Raw genomic sequence first — 23,118 nt, 5'->3', positions numbered from 1 at the left:
TGTATACACAAATATTACAGAAACTAGGCATGTAAATGCAATTTATTTAAATTACAGTATATAAACAAAAGTTGATCCTAAAACCCAGAATATCGTAACGTAGTTCATAGATCTCTAACAACTTGGTTTTTTCACTATCATAGTAGCATGAAATAAATGGGTCTTCTCTCCTCCCCCCCCAACATTTCCAGACTGATGAAAATACTCGGCGGCAACGTCGGTATCTGTTACTATTGCTTTCTGTCGCAAAATCATCCCACAGAGCTAGAGACCAATTCATCTTGGCAGAGGCGTGTTTTATTGGTGAAAGTAGGTCCTCTCAGGTCTCCTTACCTTTGCGTTGTAAGACACAATGTAAAAAATAAACTATTTCGTTAGCTCTTGAGCGTGTTAAACCTCTTTTCTGCTAATTGTATCGTACCTATTCTTTCGGTACCTGGAAAGATACACGAGCAAGAAACACACCTGTGTAAGAAAGGGATTACCGTCAACTGGAATTTACCGTGTATGTCAGCGCTCGCTCAACGTAAATTCAACAAGAAGGTTGTGATTAAAAAGCAGCTTAAAAGTCAACTTCTACATTTTCTTTTACTACCGTATTTTCTAACGTATGTTCTGGCACGTATTATAGAGGTAATATCAACTGTACCCAAAGAAATAAAAAAAAGAGCATGGCATCAGTGGTTTATTTACTGAATTCTGTCGTATCACCAAATGGAAGACAATGATGGCTAAATTACCATTTTTACACTTCTTAAAGTATTTGATGGCCTCAAGTTGCCTGTATCGACTAGCTGAATGCAACTGCCATTTTTCTACACCACCTATGGAAAAATTCAGTACTCTTGAAAGTAAAATGCCTTAGTACTTGATTTTTATTACAAGGTTACTTGGAACTTTCAAATACAAATATAGCGTAGTAACAGATGGTAAGTCAAAAGATTTGTTGTTCCGTAAAGGGGGCAGGAGGCTAAATAAGTTGCTTTTTACGAGTATCCAATGCGTTGGTAACTATAACCACTTTTGAAGAAATATTCATCCTCCTTTGTAGAAGTTCTAGCAAAGATAGAAAATATAACACAGCTCTGCTGGTTCAGATGCATCCAAATGAGGTTGATTTTAAAAAGGTCAAGACTTTATAATTATTCCACAGAAATAGTAGTAAACCACAAAAGTTTTTTTTTTTGTTTTTTTTTTTCATTTTTAACTTTCTAGCACTGAAGTGGCACAAAGGCTGCCCAGTAGACCAGCCACTTATTTTCTTAAAATATTGTGCTTATAAACTATCTGTACAACTATTTAAACTTGCAGTAAAGAAAGATATTTAAAATGCTAAACTTTATGTACTCATACTAGGGCTGTTGCAGACCTAATTAGACACTTGTCTGTGAGCAAAAATAATCACAATAAAAAAATTAGAGATAGGCTGGACCATATCAAGGACCATATCAAGGAAAGAAAGTTCAGGTACCTTGCGAAATGTAAGGGAACCTGGAAGTACGGTAGGTAGGCAGTCTAGCCATCCACACACAACGTACCCACCTTGAACAGCTTGAATATTATGTTAATAAAGACCTACAAAACTCACAGATATTAAGAGGTGTTAATTACAAGGGGAGTTCAAACATGCAGAGAGAGACTTGTTAACTTTAAAAAAAAAAAAAAAAAAAAGAAAAGTCGAAATGAAAAGTCAGGTGAACCAAATCTGCGTGTTTCCCCCTGCTGACTGAAGTCTCCTGGAAAGCTCCCGAGCTCTCCTGCCCCACCGCCCCGTCCCTGCTCGGCCGCGGCCGCCTGGTTTCTAGCAGGGCGCGGGCACCGCTCCTGCCGCCTCGCTAAGGGCCCTGCAAAGAGACGGCCGGAGGCCGACGGGCAGCGTCCAGCTCCCCCGCGACGTGCTCAGCCTGCTCGCCTTGTCAAGAAGCCAATACCTCTTAACAGCGATAAAAGTGAGAACCTGGATGCCTACCCGGTTCTCCTGGCCCTCGGAACACACGCATTCTGAGACACTACATACCTCCTTCCATCTCGGCATTACCTTTTTACCTTTTTCATTTTATTTTTTTTTTTAACGAGGCTGAAATCTCTCTCTCACTTAAAATACTGGCAACCTTCCCACTGACTTCAATGGGAACCTTCATCTATCTCTTTCTCCTTTCTTGGCCTGGTGTTCAAAATAGCCAAGCACTTACCACTCACTGAATTCAACAGCATCTCTCAGGGCTCAGCATATCTGAGCACCTGACTGCGAAGTCCAAAGGACGCCTCTGGACATAACCCCACATTTGTACTGGCTTGCAGAGTTCATATCGCGACTCGGCAGTAGTTTAGCTGGTTGAAAACTGGGGGTCTCAGGTTCAAACTAGCTTCATTTTGTTGTACCTCTAAGTGTGCTTTCCTCCTCAGTTTTTATGCAACGTCTGCAGCGTCTTACAGGTCAAGTCAATGGAGCGTGTAGTGAACTTGTTCTGCCACCTTGGAAGAGTGCTAAGTATAACTGCAGAAATAAAGAAATACCAGGTAAAACAGAGCAAGGTTACCTTGGAACTAATTCCAGCAGAACAACCAGCTTCGCTGCCAACAAATCAGAGCGCTAAACTAGTAAAAAACAGCATTATGAACTCCTCTACCTGTCCTAACATTGTGCCTCTGCTACCAACAAAAACGGGTTTGGGTGGTAATGAAGCAATCTGTCCTCTGAAAACGAACTGAGGGTTGGGGAAGGAAGCCTGCTCGGAGACTGAACATCAAGAAGAGAATCTAGTGCTTTTCAATTAAAAAAATGAAATGCTTGCAATTTTATATTGAAAGAAAAGTGGTACGTGATGGTTCCAGCAGAGGGGCGTTATCAAGGGATAATATTTTTGAAGTTAACAATTTTCTCTCTCTCTCTCGTATCTCCCCACAACTTTGAAATCAAATGGCCCCACTCGTGTAACATATTTAGATTTCTGTTTGGGCATGTAGCATACAGTCTGCGTTACCTGAGTACCAGGAATTAAGCTGTTTTCCCCCTCCCCCCACAATTTTGCTGGCACTCGCAGACAGACAAGGCATTTGGGGTATTTCAGTACCAGCCCATCTCTAGTTATCAACAGAAGTTTGTGAGGCAAAATAGCTATTCTTATCTGTCCAGCAGCTGTTTCAAAGCTCTTTCTATGTTCATTCTGTGCCCAACTCTAGTCACTCCAAGGTCTATCAGATCTTCCTTTTGTAGATTTGGTAAATGAGTGCCATCTATTTCATTGTCCATAAATGTTTCTTTATGTTCACCTAAGTTTAGACTTTCCAACCAATCTGCCACATCTGGTTTAGTCCACAGGTGGACAGGCTTAGTTGTAAAAGGCTTATTTGAGATTGGCTGTTGTAATATTGAGGGAGAAGGAGACCTGCTGCGCCCTGCGGTCAAGCCAAATAAGTCCCCAGAAGGGGGCTGGCTGGGTAGGCTAAATACATCGGACAAAGTTGGAGAAGGAGATGAAGCTGAAGCAGAAGCAGTCAGAGGAGCAGGCATGATGTCTTTATTAATCTCTGTTGGTGAAACCACAGGGCTTGGAGCATGTCTTGCTCCTGAGGTCCTACTGTCATAGTCTGGGGACCTGCTCTGCAGTGTGATCGGCTGGCTGGTTCCAGGTCGGACAGTAAAAGTGATTGTTGTACTTCGTGTACCTGAGACAGTACTCATGACTTCCGTGCTCCTGCAATTGTAAACAGACACGGAAAGTTAGACACATCAGCCACCAGCTGAAAGGTTCTCCATACCAACACGTGATAAATATGGTTAATAATATAATAAATTAATAAATATGGTTAATAATGAGCAATATCAGGTTAACAGTACCAAGATGGCATTGTTCCATCTTTCCCATCAAACGATCATCAATGGTAAGCCATAGTTAAAAACAAAAACTTTGCTCATGAGCAGTTTGAAAAAATACCTTCCAGAGCACATTCTTCCTTTTTCAGGCTACACCAAATTAACTCACGGTTAAACCAGAGACACCGAGTGGATTAAGCACACGGGCACTTTGTGCTCCCCATGAAGCGCAATCAGGAGTTGTCTTCCCTTCGTTGTGTGGAGGGGCGGGATCCTTCATTTCAGTTTTAACCTACCAGTTTTACACACGTAGATGTTTAGATAACCTAGGTCATAACAGCAGTTATGGAAAGTATCAGAAGCATATTATTAACTTGGATTTTGGATCTTTGGACACCTACTTGGTGAATTTTAGGGCATGTTTGTATTCCCATTCATTCACAGAACATGCTCCACAAGCTCCTCTCATTTCCCTTTCTGTTCAGCTGGTCTTTTCGTGCTTTAAAAATGAAACAGTTCTTCTAAGGGTCATAAAAGGACTTCCGTGTCCATTTCCTTCTACACAGAAATTATACCTTGGCAGCTTCATTACGAAACATAAGAAGACACAGCTCTTGCTGCCGTGCATGCCCAGAGGTGATGTAGTTGTGATCAAGTCACCGACACCTCTCTCTTGCCTAAAGGAAATTTCAGATTACAAACTAAGCAGGCATGGAACTTGCCGAGAGGCGAGCCCTGACGCCGAGGCTGACAGGGTGAGTGAAGGTGCAGACCAGTCTGCTTTTGTCTACTGCCTATAGAACAAAATTAGAAGCAGAAGATCCAGGTTGATGTCTGCTCATATCATAAAACGCTGAACTCCACAGGCCTTACTTCTCACGAGAAAAGTCTGCCAAGTCAGCGTGCACACTTCAGGATTTTTTTTAATTTTTTTAAAATTTTTTTTAATGGTTGGAAAGGACCTTTGAGATCATCAAGTCCAGCCATACATACACAAAAACCCCCTACAATTTCTGCCACTAGAGCATGCCCTGAAGTGCCACATCTAGACGTTCCTTAAACACCTCTAGGGATGGTGACTCAACCCCCGCCCTGGGCAGGCTGTTCCAGTGCCTGACCACTCTTTCAGTAAAGTAATTCTTCCTAATATCTAACCTAAACCTCCCCTGCCACAACTTCAGACCGTTTCCTCTGGTCCTGTCATTACTCACTTGAGAGAAGAGGCCAACCCCCACCTCTCTCCAGCCTCCTTTCAGGTGGTTGTAGAGGGCAATGAGGTCTCCCCTCAGCCTCCTCTTCTCCAAGCTAAACATGCCCAGCTCCCTCAGCCTCTCCTCATATGCCCTGGTCTCCAGACCCCTCACCAGCCTGGTAGCTCTCCTCTGGACACGCTCCAGCACTTCCATGTCCCTCTTGTACAGTGGGGCCCAGAACTGGACACAGCACTCGAGGTGAGGCCTCACCAGTGCCGAGTACAGAGGCACCATCACTTCCCTACTCCTGCTGGCCACGCTATTCCTGATACAAGCCAGAATGCTGTTGGCCCTCTTGGCCACCTGGGCCACTCAACCCTTGGGTGCCTGAAGCTCCTGAGGTTTTCACTTTTAAAATACCCTGCCAACTAGGAAAACCTTCAGACAACCAATTTCAGGCACTTCCAGACCAAAGGAAGGACTTGTTTATCCTTGAAGCGATGCTGTGGACTCCAGAGGATGATCTGGAGGACGTTGCAGTTATATTTCTAACCCAGACCCTGGCCGAAGCCCTCTGTATCTGAGTGCCAGATTGTCCCCAGGACAGACCCATCATGCCTGGGCAGAACTGAAGGTGACCTGGGTGCACAATGGCAGATACAAATGCTTTCATTCATACGGCAGATTCACCACTGCGCAGGAAAGAGCTTATAGAGCCAAAGGACGAGTGTAGTTCTGGAGCCCCCATATTTAAAGTACTGCTACGGAAGAAACTGCGGTCTCTTCTTAAGTCACTGCTTAAGGATTTTTTTGTTAATTGCCACCAAATAAAGTACCAAATTGATCCATGAAGCAGGGTTCAAACCCCACATCTGTTGTCTCTGAGGTATGTCCCTCACCACTAGATCTGCTTCATAAACGAGATGCCCTCTCCTGCTCCTCTGCCCTAGGTAATCACGACGGCTTTGCTCCTTCCTGTGAAGTAGAATCACAGAATGGTTTGGGTTGGAAGGGACCTTAAAGATCACCCAGTGCCACCCCCTGCCCTGGGCAGCGACACCTCCCACCAGCCCAGGTTGCTCCAAGCCCCGTCCAACCTGGCCTTGAACCCCTCCAGGGATGGGGCAGCCACAGCTTCTCTGGACAACCTGGGCCAGGGGCTCACCACCCTCACAGCAAAGAATTTCTGCCTGATATCTCATCTAAATCTCCCCTCTTCCAGTTTAAAACCATTCCCCCTCGTCCTGGCGCTCCACTCCCTGATCCAGAGTCTCTCCCCAGTTTTCCTGGAGCCCCTTTAGGCACCGCGGTGGCTGGGAAGGAGGGTGTAGCGTGCAGGGTCACCCTGTCTCAGCGGGTCTGCTCCCCAGCGCAATGCAATCGTGAACGCCCATGGAAGGAGAGTGGCTTGACTTTGGTCACCCACACCCTGAACAGCAGAGTGGTTAAAATTTTAAATAAAAAGGCGGTGGTACAAGCATTTCCTCATCATCTACCCTAACCCGCTCCCCCCCCCCCCCCCGCCCCGAGAAGTACTCATCCATTACCAAACATGAAGAAATGTAGGCAGATAACCTGAGGCAATGATAACGGGCTGTTAATCTCTTGCTCTCCTACGAGCTTTCCTGCAGTCCTGGTAGTAGGGAAACTTCAGTGTTCCCTTGGTTTGCTGCTGGCTGTTGGGAACCCTGTTATCTACATCCCCCCCCCCGCATCTCGGCTGGGATTTTGGCACATAAGTAGCAAACCCAGACATCAGGTAACCTCCGGCACTGCTACATCCAGGTTCAGAGCACGCTCCTATCGCAGCGAGTCGCATTTCAATAAAGCTCCGATACCATGTCATTAGAAAAGCACTAAGAATAACTTTTTGGAGAAAGTACATGTTATTCACAGGAGCAATCCCACTGATCTCCCACAAATTGGTCCATATATTTCAGTGGGAACAGGGGGATCTTTTCGAGGGTTGAAAGAGCGGTACTTCACTTAAAACACAGTAGGAACAATACTGTTAGCACTTACGTCTTTGTAATTTAACAAAGAAAGGAAACACTTGGCAAGGTTTTGAGTGTTTCCTGTGATTTGTTTGGAGTTTAATGGCTCTCATTGTCTTCCAGGACTGGAGCTAAGCATTCTTACAAATAAAAGTCTATGGCAAGAAACTATTAAATTCTACTAACCGAGGAGAGCAAGTTATTTCTACCTACTTTAACTTAGCATTAGGAGTCTCACACACTTCAATAAGGCATGAAATCAACAAAAAACCTGCTCTGAAACAGGTTGGAATAGTGTTGCCCTAGTGACTGCGAGAGCAGGATGAGTTTTGTATAAATGTAGAAATTTCTCCCTGTCTCTTTACCTACAATCAGCCTTTTACTTAACATTCCTGTCCTGCAAATACTAGAAATGATGGTTTTGTATTCACACCCATTGTGGCGGTTATCAAATGGATGATGGAAATTTATCTTCTATTAGGCGAGATGCTGAAAGATCATTTCTGGCTCAGTGTGCGCCTCCTGCTCTGTAACTCACTTCTGCTGCTGCTTCTCTGTGGTGTTCCTTTCAGAGACCCCCCCCGTCCATCCTTGTTCAGGAAATCATCATCACTTTTCCTTTAAAAAAAGTATGTTAAGCCACTAGAACTAAACCTCCAAAAAGTAAACTACGTGCTCTTATTTTAAGTATTCCTTAGCCTAGTGCCCCCTACCCTTCTCGGACGCAGGGGCAGTAATGCTGGGTCACCGAAGCAATGCAGGCAACGTCGTACTTTGCTTTCTGCCAGCCTGGATCAAGGTAATGGCTTCACAGGGCCACAAGCAACATTAAAAGATCTGTGGGCATCTTCCTTTTTTTCAAGCCACAGGTTCAGGATTACTGACTATTAAAATACATCTCTGGAAGTATGATAAGATGATTTTTTTTTATTTTAGCTGATTAATGAGGTTTCAATAGCAGCTCAGTTTAAAGCCACATCAGTACTCTAAGCTTTTATAAACATTAACCCTTTTATGAGAAATCTCAGAGCACTTCGCCAACGTTAACGGACTTAATCTTACACACCTTCTTCAAGAAAGTTCTGAGTTCCATTGCACACTTGGGAACACCGACAAGTGTGTGACCAATGCATGTCCCCATCGCTGCAAGAGCGGTCCTGCGTAGGGCAAGGTTTAACCACAGCAACTCGAGGTCACCCGCTGCCTGCAAAAATCACTGGGCAACCTGCAAGACCGAGCTCGTGCTCGGGTCCCGGCTGCCGTGCTCCAGCCGGCTCTGCCCTCAGCTCCGCAGCCACGGCCCTCGTGAAGGTCATGCAAGTCTGCTGAAGCCCACGGTTGCATTTCCAGGCTGTCAGTTGAAAGTCTTTAATTCCAAGATTCATTTTTTTTCCCTTCTTTCCCCTGCCATATCAGCTCCAGCATGTTACAGAGTCTGCTGTGCTGTAATTGTAATCCAAGGAAAAAAACCCACGCGTATTTGTGTAACTCCTATGCATCCCACATTATAATTTATGACATCTCCGATACAATCTGTGATGCAGATACAGCCTTGAAACCATCAGCTGTCTTGCATTTTCCGGTTGATTGGTATCCTGGTCAATAAGGAGCAAGCGCATTCCATCTGGAAAGCAGGCACGTTTTTCTTGTGTTGTGGCTTTTCCAGATTTTTAATAAGAGCAATTTCTTATGCCTTATTTGATCATCTGTTATACTAAACGTATTAAATACATATTAAACCTGCCTAAACCCAAATTTTATTTTAAAAAGGTGAAAAGTCTGATTATTATTTTAAATAAAATTTGCTCTGTTAGAATCAGCATATGGTTGTAATTTATAAACATTTGCTGCTGTAAGACTGCACTGACTGCGATGCCCATTATGTTGCCTCGCATTAAAATCACAATATATGATTCCTATGTCACAACGATGCGGCCTCCAAGTACAGAAGCCATCAACTCAGCTCGAAGGTAAGCAATTCTTTTGGATTTTAAATTAGATTTCCAGGATTCAAATTTACTGTTAACTTAATATCAGAAGGAAATCAGAGAAAGATGGCACGCTGCAACAGCTCCTAGGAGTCTCCCATGTAAAAACCCCCCCAGACCATTACGCTCCCATGGGAGGCGTTTTATCCTGCAACTTGACAAAAGACTGGCTGTTTCTGACAAAGCTCTTCCATTGTGTCATTGAAAAAAAAATCCTAACAGCCAAGAGAACCAATGAGTGAAATGAGTCCCTACACGGAGGTACTGCGAGAAATTAACTTTTTACAGCTTTTTTGAGAACACCCAAACCCACAAACCCAAACCTTTGCCTTCATCTCTTATAATATTTTTACTTTATTTTTGGATTGTCAAAGGAAAATTATATGGTAGGAATGTAAGACAATAATTGTCTGTTTTGGGGGAAGATGAAGAAGAAGGGCTGCTGCGATGACTGGCAGGATACAGAGCTTCTTATAGCAGCGTTATTTCAGTGAGAAGAATCGAGAAACGGTGAGTGTCTGTTGCAAGTAACACCGTTCAGCTGGAGTGAAGAATAATCGTTAAAGTCTGTGGGAGTCTGCTCCAGAACAACAGTTTCCATGTGAATGGCACAAATGTCAGGACAGCGGCAGGAAGGGGATGGTGCGGGCGAGGGGAGGAGGACCAGAACTCGGCCTCAGCCTCTCTCCTTGGAGAGCTGCAGGGAAACAGGTCAAGGGAAGCTGGAAGGAGAACGGGGGAAATCCCACAGCTTCCAAGGATGAAAGACTCGACAGTGATGACCGCAGCAGTTCTTGATTATCTCAAGGGCTAGTTCGTCTTTACTATGAACTTCACATAGGTACGGAAAAATGCACTAACCATCCCGCCCAACCCTTCCACCCTCCAAAACACCCTCCAAAAATCCAGCAGAATTTGGGCATATTCAAAAAATCACGCCCCTTATCTAGGTGCTCAGACGTAAGTTCGGGAATCTGGTCTTACGTGCTCATGTTATAAAAACATTTGCCGAATACTTCTCTGATGAAAGCGGCTTTTATTTCAGCTTGAGATGATATCCTATTTCTGGTTTCAGAATGGCTACCATTTCTGGATTAGGATGACCTAATCCACATTGCACTTTGTAACAAAGTCAACACCAAAACCACTGCAATGCAATAACAATGAGCGAGCATTAAAGAGAAGCAGAATGTACAACACAGAATATTCTATGCTTTATGGTCGTCACTTACTTCATGGCACTTCAGCATGACCCTCCTCTGACAACAGCAGTCATGAGAGCAAATAAAAATGACAAAATGGAATGACTGAAACACTGCAGAAATTACAGACAAAGCAAGCAATCCTGTGAAACTGGCTGACAAACGGTTAACGAAATGAAATGAATCTAATGGGACAGCAGTAAACTGGAAAATCAAGGCTTGAGAATTATCCCACAAGATACTTATTTCATCAACTGCGAAATCCAGACACAATTCACAATAAACCAAACGCAGGACTCACTACTAAGTTCAGTTCTGCCTTACCTGTTTGGGAAGAAAGAGGAACTTTTCCAGCTAGTCACAAAAAAAATATTCAGAGACGGGCAAAACCCCTGGCCATAGGTGGTTGCACTTTTAAAACATGCTTTGCCAACACAGCACAGGTTATTTTTCCTGGAGAACTCGATCCTGCATGGTTAAGCATCCTTCATGCTCTAAACCTCCACGTTTATAATGAGCGTTTCCCAGTCCCAGGAGTGACGCCCAACCCGCCCCAGAGGCCACGGGAGGGACACTGTGCAAACCCAGCCAGAGAAACATAAGCACTGTTTGAAACAGAAATTGTTTCTCCCTTTGGCAAAGCTATTCATCATCTTGGTATGGTGATGGTGGAGAGCAGCAGCAGTTGCTGTTCATTATTCCCTCTTAGAACACTGGCTCGGTGGTGGAAGGATGCTGTTTTCACTGGGGGCTGTGTTTTTTCTCCCTCGCAGCCACTGGGTCTATTCTGCGTTAATCACGCTGACATTATTCAGCTGATCTCGCAGGCTCGCACTTGATCATCATGTTGCTAAGCGACTGCTGGGTTCACAGACAGAGCGAGCACTCCTCCCTTAACCTGATAAAAACCCCTCCATTAGTCTTCTCCCCATTTCTTTTATCAGCTCCATATAAAAGTCAGTAGCCTCTCAAGTGAATTTATAGCACTGCTGTATTTATAGCATCATGGTTGATGCTGCTGTTACACGTTCTGTCCTCCCTGTCCCGCTCGCTGAGAGCGGAGCATCCCCTGCCAAGCCACGGGGCTCCCCCACGCTGGGTTTTCCCACCTCTCAGGCTGTGCATACCCAACTTCGGAAATGGGAATGGCGACCAAAGCTCATCACTGGGGCTTCAGGGTATTTGGGTCAATCGGAGCCCCGTAACCAAACACCTTCACCTTTTCTGTAAGGAAGGATGGGCAAAAATGGAGGAAGTGATGGCTGGATGTTGTGGCCTGACTACCTCTGTCACCAGGGCTGATCTCCAAAAATTCATGAAGGTGACCAAAACCGGGAGTGGGATTAGCTCTAGTCTACAACCACTGATCAAACCCTTTAATTACACTTTTATTAGTGCAAAGTAAGCAAGCACATCCTTTCGCTTCCTCCTCTTTTTCCTTCCCCTACCAGTCTCCTTTTTCCTATCCCACGGCTGGTCACTGCCGCTGAGAAGCAGATGGTTTCCAGTCAAACGTTTCCACGCTCTATTTAAAAATCTTGAAACTCAGTGTCTCCATAAGAACCATGGAAAACTATAAATACACCGTGTAAAATTATTGCTAAACCAACGTGCAGAGAAAAAAAGCAAGACTGGGGTCGTTTTTTAATGTAATAATTGAGAGAGCAATGCTGCTCAGGACTATAGAACAATCTCTTCCTAATCCTCATTTATCAAAAACGTAGAAAGAAGATATTTTTATGGGTCTGTCACAAGCCATTACCCAACTATCTACAATTTAATTCACCTCTACGCTACCCTAATGGGGCAATTGCCATGACTGAGCTCGAACTGTACATCTACTGGCCACGCAAAAGTGACTCCTAGTGATATTCGGAACAGCTGTCCGGGCTATAACTTCATGTATTTCCCAGTGAGCAAATATATATTTTTAATTTCCTCAGGCTGCTAGCGCTGTGAACATAACCCAAGCGAGCCTGTGAACAATGTTCCTATTTATAACACTTCCCAATACTTCTCTTTGGCTGAAGGATATGAACAGGCGTACTCGTTTTTTATCACTTTAGCAGAACTAACGAGTCGTTCTTTAATTTAGCAGAATCCCTGCTTTCCATGAGCTAAAATTCCTTGCTCCCTTTCTAATGCTACCTCACAGAAAAGGGCTACAAGCTCCACGAATGGTTGTCCGAGGCTTCATAATATTAGAAAAAAAATCAATACATTCTAAGATTTTTAGCTTTAAAATTTAAATATTAGCTTTAGTACTTGGAATTTTGGCAAGATGGTATTCCTTGGTCATAATATTTGACAGCTTTGTAAAACATTGCGTCAGTCATGCAATTGGGCTAAAAAGGCTGTCATTTATTTAACTTCTTAAAAGACAAGGCAGGAGTAAAAGCAGTTAAAAAAAAAAAAGCCTTTTTCTGGGAAGCATTTACCATGCATCCATCGCTTTTATGCCGGCAGCTTTGAGGACAGAACCGAAATTTAATGCAGCCAGTTCAGGGTACAAACACACATCGCACAAGAAAAAGAAATCAGAGCATTTTGCTATTAGCCTTTTGCTCCCTCTCTCCCACTCTTTATCAAGCTCGGAAGTGAATCCCCTCTCATCCATCCCCGGGACGTGGCTCAGCTCAGAGGGAGGGGAAGGTGCCGCCTTGCCCCACGGGGGGCTGGGAAGCGGGCATGGGTGCAGCCGGGCAGACACCACCCGGCAAACCACCCACCGCCGCTTTCCAAGCAGGACTTGTGAATCGACAAGTGAACATCTCCCTTTACATCTCTCTGCCTCACCCTTGTTAAGATGAAAAGGAATATGCCTGCAGCGCCTTTTAGAACATACTTTTACTTTCTGTAGGTAGTCGGATCTCTTCTGCTGTCTCTGATTTATTGCTCAGCTTAAAAAAGGAACCCTGAGTAACCTTCTCTGATCATTTTTACTATCTCCAATTCACCTAATTTTCTGGAGCTCGATTAAAAAATAAGGTAATCACATCGGTTTTGAAAACAGAAGGAAATAAAATACAGCCCTCTTACCTTCCATTCCCACTGGGAATTCTGTGGGGGGTCATTTTCTTCCACAGTCAAACAGCAGACGAGAGTTTTGCTGCTCTGTGCCACTGTCAACTTGTCTTATTTATTACCTCACAGCTCTTTCAATATTGGTATATCCCAAGATCCTCCCTTTAATTTGCAAAGATGCTCATTGGGGTTTGCTTTTCAGGAAAGAAGTAGGATTTCAGCCACATTGAAATAATGCTTTGTGTGGTTTTGTTTCCAAATTCAGTCTCTGTATTCCATAATGAAGACTATGTAATTTGCCAAAGGTGAGTTATCAGGATTAAAAAAGCTAAAGGACAGAAAAGCCACTTAACTTCCAACACTGTCCAAGCCAGCTCTTTCTCTAAAATGTAACACATGTGGGATTACTCTTGATTACATGATAGTTTGCTTTTCTCCAATGAACTGATATAGTAGTTTTTTCAATTATTTTCCAGTCTTTATACCTGTTTAAATGTCTTTCACAAAGCGGTGCATCTCTATTTGCTTCTATTTTTCATTTTCCTCTCAGAAGTGCAGGACTTTGACATATTTACAGTACTTTGGAGTTGCTAGTCTCAGTTATTTTCTAATAAAGCAGGGACGATAAAGATCTCTACTGTAACCTGGAAATAACCATCAGTTTAAATATTATGCATATGAAGCTAGAGGCAACATGTTCATATGGTTTAACAAGAAACGTGATCAAGCTCTAGCAAAAATAGTATTCCTGAAAACATAGGAAAAATAATACGAAATGAAACTGTCAGAGCCCTCTGCAAGGCAAGACTTATGTAAATTCAAGCTTAGTGCACGAGTACTGATTTTATTCTGGCCTGAGGTATTCTTAAATGTATAGTGTTCCGTTGCTGTGCTAACTTTGTTTAAAGACTGCCTTCATCGGGCAGCCAGTATGTATTATTCTTCTTGTACAGTTTTCATTGTATTTTTGGGGAATATTAAGACTTTTCCTGAACAGACAACTCAATTTCTACTCTGTTTAGTCAAGTGCCACTGACAGGAATTCCAGAATTTTTCTTAATCTCTTCATTGTAAGAACTCCACACCTCCCTGGCACCAGTTTGGCCACTTCCATCTTGCAGGAAATAATACACCTACCTGACTCTGAGCCTTTGGATCACGCTGCTTGCTGAATGAGCCATCATTTGCGATTAACAGAGCCGCCCTTCCCCTAAAACCAAATTATCTTTATGCATGTAAAGGACAGCAGCTTTTCAAAGGCCGAGTTAGTTATTAACCAGCAGAATGATTCCAACAAAATTTTTAAAAAGCCAAAGTCAGCACTGCATTTCTGCAAAAAACGCATTTCTATGGAGCAGCATGGGCCAAACAACATGCAATACTTCAGTAAAAGGTGTCTTTAACTGCTCTGTGTAAGGCCAAACCATCCCACACCGCAGAAAGAAATACCTCAGGCTCTCAATAAAACTAACAAAATCACGTTTTTTTTTGTTTGGTTGTTTTTTTTATGAGCATGGATTTCATGATCCATACTCCACGCAAACGTGGCTGCACAATTACTTGCACATTTACCCAATGCTGTCTGGCTACTGTAAGTTACTTATCACTTAAGTACCTTCCGCAAACCACTTCTGTGCAAACGCACTGCGCCGCTGTTGGGAGAAACGAGCCACGTCCCTGAACCTGTCAACGGCAGAGACTGTTCACCAGCAAGGTGTACAGTAGAAAGGAAGAACTTAAACCCCGTAATACCAAGTGGCAGAGATGCTAAATTATCTTTTTAGTAATAACACAAATAGTGCAAAGTGATTTCAAGGAGTGGTTTTTCTAAGACAGCTTTATACTTCACGATAAAGCGGATTAGCAGAGGTGTCAGCGGGAACCAAATGACATCACACAGCGAACGTGTATTAAGCCTGGGCAAAACCACTTTTTTACCTGTTTGAAGCCAAAATAAGTTATGGGACTAAAGAAAAATTAAATTTTCGCCACATTTTAAAGAATTTTTTTTTCAAAGAGAAAAGTACTACTCAAAAATAAATCTAACTCACATCAAAACAACTGAATGGTTTGTGGAAACGGTCTTTGACGTTGGAGAAGACCAAGAAAGCTCCTGTCCTATGGCGTAGACTACAGAAACGATGACAGTGTTGGAAATTCTTCCCCTCTGTAAAACTGTTTGTCATAGACTATTCATTAAGCAAACATGTACAATAGAATACACTCTTTAATCTAGGTGATTTATGGGGGAAATTAGTGAAGGGACGGAAAAAAATCAAGCCTTTATTACAAAATTATTTGGTTAATTACATTTACCTTGTACTGAGACTTGCGGTTTTTGTTCCAGTAGGTGACTCCAATCCTTCCCCTGGCTTTGAGGATTTCTCTCTGTTCATTTGCTGGAGTATTGAGTTCAATTCACTAATAACATTAGCCTTTGGGCCTGAGAGAATTGGGCTTTTCACCTCTGTCACATCACCCCATAGCTTAGATGTCCTTTGGGGAACAACTTTAGCCATATTGGGCTGTGCGCTGATGGGAGGTGGGGGCGGAGCGGGAGGAGGAATAACAAAGCTGTCTACAGTTTCTTCAATCAGCGCGTCCTTGTAAAGTGCATTGCTTTTGTTGATTATGGGCTTCATTTTTGGCTTAGGAGGTACTGGGGGTTTGTCCACCAGAAATGTTTGCCCATCTGCATAGACTGTACAAGTATCCACGTTCTCACCCCCTTCCGAGGATAAGGTAGAGATGCTGGACACCGTTGAGATAGTGCTGGTTGTCTCTAAGTGATGGTCACTACTACTTCGACTGTCTACCTCCTCAATCCCAGAGTCAGTGACGTTATCAAAGCTGTCAGGGGGTGGCAGAAAGGAGGCAGGCAAACAGTTTGAAAGACCCACTTGTTTTTTACTTTCTAAGGAATTTGTTGACTGGCTGGGGGCAAACGGCGCGGGTGAAGGCGTGCCATTTCTTCTTTGCTTAATCAAGTCTGTTAGAGCCGAACCGGGAGCTGCGCGGTCGTCGGGGATATCAAAGCTGTTGGCAAACTCTAAGGGGGGTGGTAGTGGCTCAGTAAAAATAAACTCTTCATCGATATCAACTGATGCTAAGGGTGGCGGAGGGATGCGGAACGGCAAGATGACAGGGTCGTCAACAGAGCTCGCTGCTACGATGGTTTTGCAGGGAGATGCCGGTGGCTCGGACGCGGCAGGCACGTTCAGCTCACCTTCCGCTTCCTCGCTCCCCTCTGGCCTCTCCGGCGGGGAGTTTTCGGGGTTCGGTTCCATTTCAGCTCTCTTTTCCTCTTCATCTTCAGGCGTATCATCTGACTTGGCTGTGTCCACGGTATGAACCATCAACAAGCCAGCTGACTTTTGCTGCGAAGTATCCACAATGTTTATCAACATGTTTTTCTTCTCCTCAGCTTTCTTCTCTTTCCCCGCATCTGTTTCGTACTTGTTCTCGGTTTCCTGCCGTCTCAATGGGCCGCGAGTGTTTTGCCTAGTGACAGTAGCAGTAACAGGAAAAGTCGTTTCAATATTGGGTCTCAGCTTTGTATCGATGTAAAGTGGTTTATTAAGGTCAGCTTTAACAGCATCTCCTTTGCCTGGAATCTGCTGTGTTTGTTCTTTCATGGCTCTGTCCCTGGCAGAGAGAGCGAGGGCTAGCGGTGAGTTTGGATCTAATAGCTTTCCTGTGACTGGGTGAACGTAATTATCTGAGCTGGACGCATTCGTGGACTTAGCTGCCACCGTACTGTTTTCAGTACCTTTCGTTTTGGACGAAGCGTTTAATGTCCTTGAATCACTTTGATTGCTGGGTTCACTGCTATTAAAAAGATTTTCAGGCTCTCTGGGTGCAGGAATCGGAGATGGCGACATAAGCTGTCTAAAACCATCTTCACTACTAAACATTGCTTCATCGGTAAATTTAGATTGCCTCATACGTGGTGTTGGTGGCGTTAGTCCAACATCCTCATCTCCTAGGTCTGTGGAAAGGAAGGCTGGGGAATTACGCCTCGCTTCCAGCCTCTTTTCCCTGTCCCTCACTGCTCCGGCAATGGCTGCTGCAAACGGGCTGCTGACACCTAAGCTATCGTCGGGTCGGAGTTGCCCAGGTTGCTCTGAAGACTGAGGATCGATTTCCATGCTGCTCCCTTGGCTGCTTTTCCCACTGCTGCTGGTGGACGGCTCTTTCACAATAATCGTCGGGATTGGAATAGAGCAGGTCTTTTCCGGACTGTCTTCTACATTGGATTGTTTCACCAGCATCCCCTTCCGCCTCGCTGGTTTGGCTGGCACGTAAACTGCTTTGCTTGCAATCTTCCCAACTTCAGAATATGGGTTTTCTGGCATCTGACCCCTCTTGTTCCTGAAATTTGCCTGAGATGCGGCGCTCCGACTGTACAGGTCCTCAGAGTCCAGAGAGTATCGGTCCAGTTCTCGTCTGAAATAGATCCCTTTGTCCCTTATCATTGTTCCCACATTCTCAGGCCTAACCAAAGAAATTTTTGCACCTGAATTCTGATTAAACGGAGGCTTAATAGTTCCATAGCTCCTTGATGTTGGGGATTTGGGAGAGTTGTACAGAGAGGGAGAAGGTGGTGGTGGTGAAGGAGGTAAGGACTGCGGCGGCGGTGGGATATCTTCAGAGGTGTCAGGCATTGAAAGACTTCTGGTAAACTTCAGCATAGGAGGAGCCAAAAACTGCCGTTCTTCCTCTGTTATTCCTAAAAATCAGAAAGTATATTTAAAATACTGTCTTCCACTGGGGTCCCCCATATCGTATTATTTCTGTATCCAACCTAAAATGACAAGGTGCACTTCACATGACATGGGGCATATGCAAAATTATGAAAGGGGTCTTTTGGTTGATTCCTACCATAGGCATTCTTTCTTGTTCAACTTCCAGAGACCCAGATGCCAGAATTAAAAAAGATGCTACAGAATTTTAATTAAACCGATCACTGATGTGTAGGCAAATGTTTTGGTTTTATGTATCATCAAGGTAGCTGTAGAGAAGCACATTTCCTTTGAAAATTATTGAACAGGGAAGACATTCTGTGCAGAAGAGTAGCTTATGCCTTGCTCTAGCACTCTAAAAACGCATATAACAATGCAACTTAAAAACCTAATGAATTTTTAAGATGCAGTTGAAACTTAGCAAAGGGACTGTGCAGATTCTATTGGGGAAAAAAAATCAGACTGTTTCATTTCAAAAGATGACATTATATTATTGCAAATGCAGCTTTTAACATAAATAAACTGGATAATATTGGGATAATTTAGATGCTAATTTTACATCAGCATAATGTGTTTCTAAATTGATAAATATAACTACTAAGATTACTACCAAGAACAAAGCAAGCCCAAATTTGGTCTGCTCTTTTTTTCTTTTTTTTTTTTTTTTCTAAAATCATCTATTGTCAGTATTTGGAATGAAAAAGAAGTTAATTTTATTCCATTTGATCAATAGGGATTCCTTCATAAACTACATCGCATAACAACGCTTTTGCCTCAATAACAAAGAAAAAAACGATCAGCTTTTTTTTCCCTTCTCACCACCCTTCCTTGTTCGAGGGAACATTCTAAAGAAAGGAATTAAATTCCATAATACTTGCCTACTGCCATCAAAGCAGAATGTGGAAATTATATCATCTTACACACAAACTTCTTTTCTCATGAACTTTGTATAAAAATTAAACAGCCATTCACTGAGGTAAAGATGTTGGAGAAATACGCTTTAAGAAAGAAGCAAAGTTACTAAAAATACGTGATTAATGCACAAGCAAACTATACATGAGAAGCATTTTACCTATAGATTTTTGTCTTCTCATTGTACCCCGAGGTATACCCAGAAAAGGACCTTGAGGACTCCCTGGTACAGTGGGCGTCATCACAGCAATACCCTGTCTCTCATACATGGACTACAAAAAAGCAAACAAAAAACCCCACAAGCATTAAAGCATGCAAGTCTTTCTCTCACACGTAAATAACTCTTCTGTCATATCTGTTTATCCGCTATCATTTTTACTTAGAATTCTTATGGAAAATAACAAATTTGGTGTTATTCTGAAAAGAAAGGGATGACTGGGCTTTGTTTGTATGCTATTAAAATGGCAACAGCTGTAAGTGGAGTTCATTGAAATAATTTACAAAGCAATATGTTAACTTTTTAGCACATTTTGCGTGCCGTAAGAAGAATGAAGCGTTTTGTTTCATTCACTAGCCCCACGCTGCATAGGTATTAGCGTTCCCTCTGCACCAAGCCGGATGCTCTCTTCGCTTCTGAAGCACAGCCCCGCTCTCGCACAGACTCGAGGTGTCTTGCACAAGGTGACGCTGGCAGCCAGCATCTCAGCTAGGAACGGAGGAACGCCACCCGAATCCCAACGCACTCCACTGTCCCTCCTTCTTGTAGGTACATTGCAAAGCTATTTGTTTTCTGCCTCGTAGAACAGCCTTAATTTCCTTCCACCCCAAGCTGCTGAGAACAGCAAAAGTGCTTGTTGTATCAGGACTGATGCTCTTTCGGAGGCATGGGTAATGGAAAAATACACCTAAAATGCAATAAAAATATTTTTTTCACATGTGAAGTTCTGTAAGAGCCAATTGTGCAATTGAGTAATCCAATTTCAGAGTTCTGGAGTTTAAATTTTTCATATGTGCTATAGTACTAATGTCAATTCTTCCCTTACAAATCATTATGTATTATTTAATCAAGGTATTACATAGGCCGTTAGGAATAATAAAAAGCCTGCAGAAGGAGAAACCTTCACGTTAGTGGAAATGGTGTGGCTGCTCGAACTCCGATGCTGAAACTGCACGGGCATACCTTGACTTTCAGCAAAGTTTTTTAGCTTGGGATTAGTGTTGTACCGACACCTTCCAGCCCAGAACTGACTGGCGTCCCAGCAGCTCAGATTACAGGCAGAACAAGTGCACATCTGGCTGAGTAACACGGGGGTAGCAATGTTGCTGATGTGTCGGTCTCAAAATAAACATAAGGATATAATGAGAAAAGGTTTCTAGGGGTAGGCGAACACTTCTGTTAAAAAGCTATTATTAGAAACACAGAGTAGGTCACGTCTTAATACGAAAAGAAAAGCAAAGTGAGTATATAAAGCAACGCTTGTAAATTGGTTTGGGCTGTAAGCCCTGCCCGCTGCCGAAAGACCCCCTCCAATCAGTTTCAGAAGTGAAAGCAGAACTTCATAGCTACCACTCACATTCATATCTGTAGCTGAGGGAAAACATCTACTAGAAGGCCGCTGTTTAATAGTTGCCACTCTTGAGTCCACAGTTGCATTGTCTGCAATTCTTGATGGCTTGGAAACCGGTACTATTTCATCCACCTTATCTGTAATATAAAAGCATTCAGTAAAATAAATATCATTTGTCCCCAAACTGAAAATGTAAGTATTGCAAGGTCAAAGGAAGAGATTTACTTTTCAAAAAAATGCAAAGAAAAAGTTTTTTTGGCATTTTTAACAAGGCAACGCTTGAGCATCATAAGTCGTGCAAGCCGAGCACTTTTTATTGCTGCTACATAACATGCATGCTTTAGTTTTAAGCCTGCATGCATTTAATGTTTACTTAGTGTGACTCGAAAAACAATCCTCTTCTTCAAACCTTCAAAATGTGAAGGGAGAATATCTATATAGAAATGGAAAGAAGACCTTTAGAAATAATGAATCTGTACAGCACTGTTTCAAATAGAGATAAGCTGACTGTACCTAGTCATCAGAATTTCAGTGATATTTTGGACAATAACAAGTACTCCAGAAGTGCTCTTTTATGCCTATTCTCCTTAAGTAATCACAACCTAATTTATTCACACTCTTGGATTATTAGATTAGCATTAGTAACTGCATCGCGTGTTTGAATGAAACTTTTATATGTATTTTATATTTTAACAACTGCCCACTCTGGGAACGTATTTAGTTGTGGTCAGAAACAGACCAAATAGGCAAAGTCCAAATCTGAACAAGAACTTCAGCGTTTGGATACGGGATTCTGATCTACCATATGATGTGATCCTAAAATACAGGGAAAACTTTAATCAAGATCTGCCAAAGTTTAGTGTGTTAGTTTTAGCCCCGTCTCCAACTTGGTCACAAGCAAGGCTCACGAGTATTTAATACATAACGTCACTCCCTCAGACTGAAGACCTCAAAGTACCGTATAATCAACTAATTATAGCCTGACAGCTCCTTTATTGCCACTTCTACTGCTATGAAACTAAGGCACGGAGAAATTAAATGACCAGCCTAAGCCAGCAGGATAGTTTGATTTTTGAAGCTGTACTAGAATCCAAAGTCAAATCATTCCAACAGGTTTCCTTACTACGCCTTCCGCTGCATTTGCTTTCCTAAGAAAGCACAGACTGCACTCTAGGGTGTTAATTCAGTGTCTTTTCCTTTGAAGTTTCACCAAAGTAAGGATTAGTTATCTAGCCTGTGGTATTTATGTGAGTGAAATACCTTAGCCTGGCTCCTAGGCTTCCACAACGTGAGTCAGAGCAACGTTACTTTTCAGCAATCAGATCCATCTCCCAAACGATTATTTGCTTCAGCAAACACGGAGAGCTACTTCATTAGGATCCTATAGACTTTAAATCCCCGGGTTTCTGGTGGTCTAGAGACGGTGTTACTGTGCCAAGTACCAGACTTAGGGATTTAAGTTTTACCTCTCACTGGAGAGCAGCACACTCGGGGCCCTGGATATGGATATGGATGGGAATAAGGCAGGAGGAAAAGAGCTTTTGGTCCTTCTAAACAGTAGATCTGTCTGATGCAAGGATGATATTTTAAATGGGAGAAGAAGAGAGGGAAGAACTTTTAGCCTTCTGGTTAGGAAGAAGGTTGTCCTAGAAGTGGATATTTCAGTGTCACAGAGGGTCAGGGAGCAGGCAGGAAAGGGAAGGTTGAGCAGAACCAGTAAGCTGAACACTGTTGAAAACTGTCTCACAAGAGTGGTGTTGCTGTTTCTTTTCAATTGAAGTTAGCATTCAATTCTTGTCATTGGTCTGCTTTATTTTTTGTGTGTTTTAAATCATCCAGTGGAAGGAGAAAAGGAAAAAAAATTCTTAAAAACATCACATGTATTCAAAAATCAAACAAACTTCAAGTCACATTTCATAAGACTTTGTAATACAAACTGTGAACTTCTGAAAGAAAAATAGCTGCACTTCTGCTCAGCAAAAGGCATCAGAAAGCAATGGTGTAACCACGAACATTTGACCTATACAGCAAAAATATGGCTAGACTGTAGAATCGTACTCAGGGGATCTATCGCCAAGAGCTTCAACTGGGCAGAGATTTCCAGTTAAGTCTCTCCCACCCTTTTTTATCATCCCAGAAGCCAAACAACTGGTCTTTGGGATACAGAAAGAAGGAAGCTTTGGAAACTGAAGCACTAGGTACTCAAAATCTGTAAATAAGAAATGTAAATATACCACGTAAGAACTGATCCCCTTTATTTTTAACAGACACATGTAACCATATACCCATTCAGACAACAAAAAGCTACAGGGAAAGAGTGATGAGGCTATGACAGACACTTGAAAAGCATGAAAATATTTGTTGGGGGATGAAACATACATTACCCTCCAGCTGCACTGATATTGCTAGACAATACTCGAAGTCAGATCCTAATTTCGGATCTGACCAAAATATCAGTTGGTACCAACGCTTAACACCATCTACTATTTCCAGTCAGAAAAAAAAGACTTTGCTTCGTGTAAGTTTATTGCAGGTTTCTCGTCTGTAGACAGGTTCTCAGTCCTTCGCGCCCTACGGCTGCTCCCATTCAAGTGGCGCTTGTGCCTTGCCAAGTCTAGCTAAAGCACGCCGAAATGGGAGAGCAGAGCGGGTTAGAGCTCAAGCTGCTTTGCAAGGAA

The 23,118-nt window shown here is 42.9% G+C and overlaps 1 protein-coding gene across 2 annotated transcripts in view; it reads right to left on the bottom strand.

The window, feature by feature from the left end:
- Positions 1–3,124: 3,124 nt before the first annotated feature.
- Positions 3,125–23,118, bottom strand: part of SHANK2 (SH3 and multiple ankyrin repeat domains 2) — a 407,070-nt gene continuing 387,076 nt past the window's right edge. For both annotated transcript variants that reach the window (XM_054200512.1, XM_054200513.1), the window contains 4 exons: positions 20,447–20,577; positions 19,012–19,144; positions 15,535–17,947; positions 3,125–3,698 (listed from right to left, as the gene is read on the bottom strand). In XM_054200512.1, coding sequence (XP_054056487.1) covers positions 3,125–3,698; positions 15,535–17,947; positions 19,012–19,144; positions 20,447–20,577 — 3,251 coding nt within the window. The remainder of the gene's footprint in view (positions 3,699–15,534; positions 17,948–19,011; positions 19,145–20,446; positions 20,578–23,118) is intronic.

This window comes from Rissa tridactyla, chromosome 4, assembly GCF_028500815.1.
Source record: "Rissa tridactyla isolate bRisTri1 chromosome 4, bRisTri1.patW.cur.20221130, whole genome shotgun sequence".
Taxonomy (NCBI): domain Eukaryota; kingdom Metazoa; phylum Chordata; class Aves; order Charadriiformes; family Laridae; genus Rissa; species Rissa tridactyla.
This window is presented reverse-complemented; position numbering and strand designations above follow the sequence as displayed.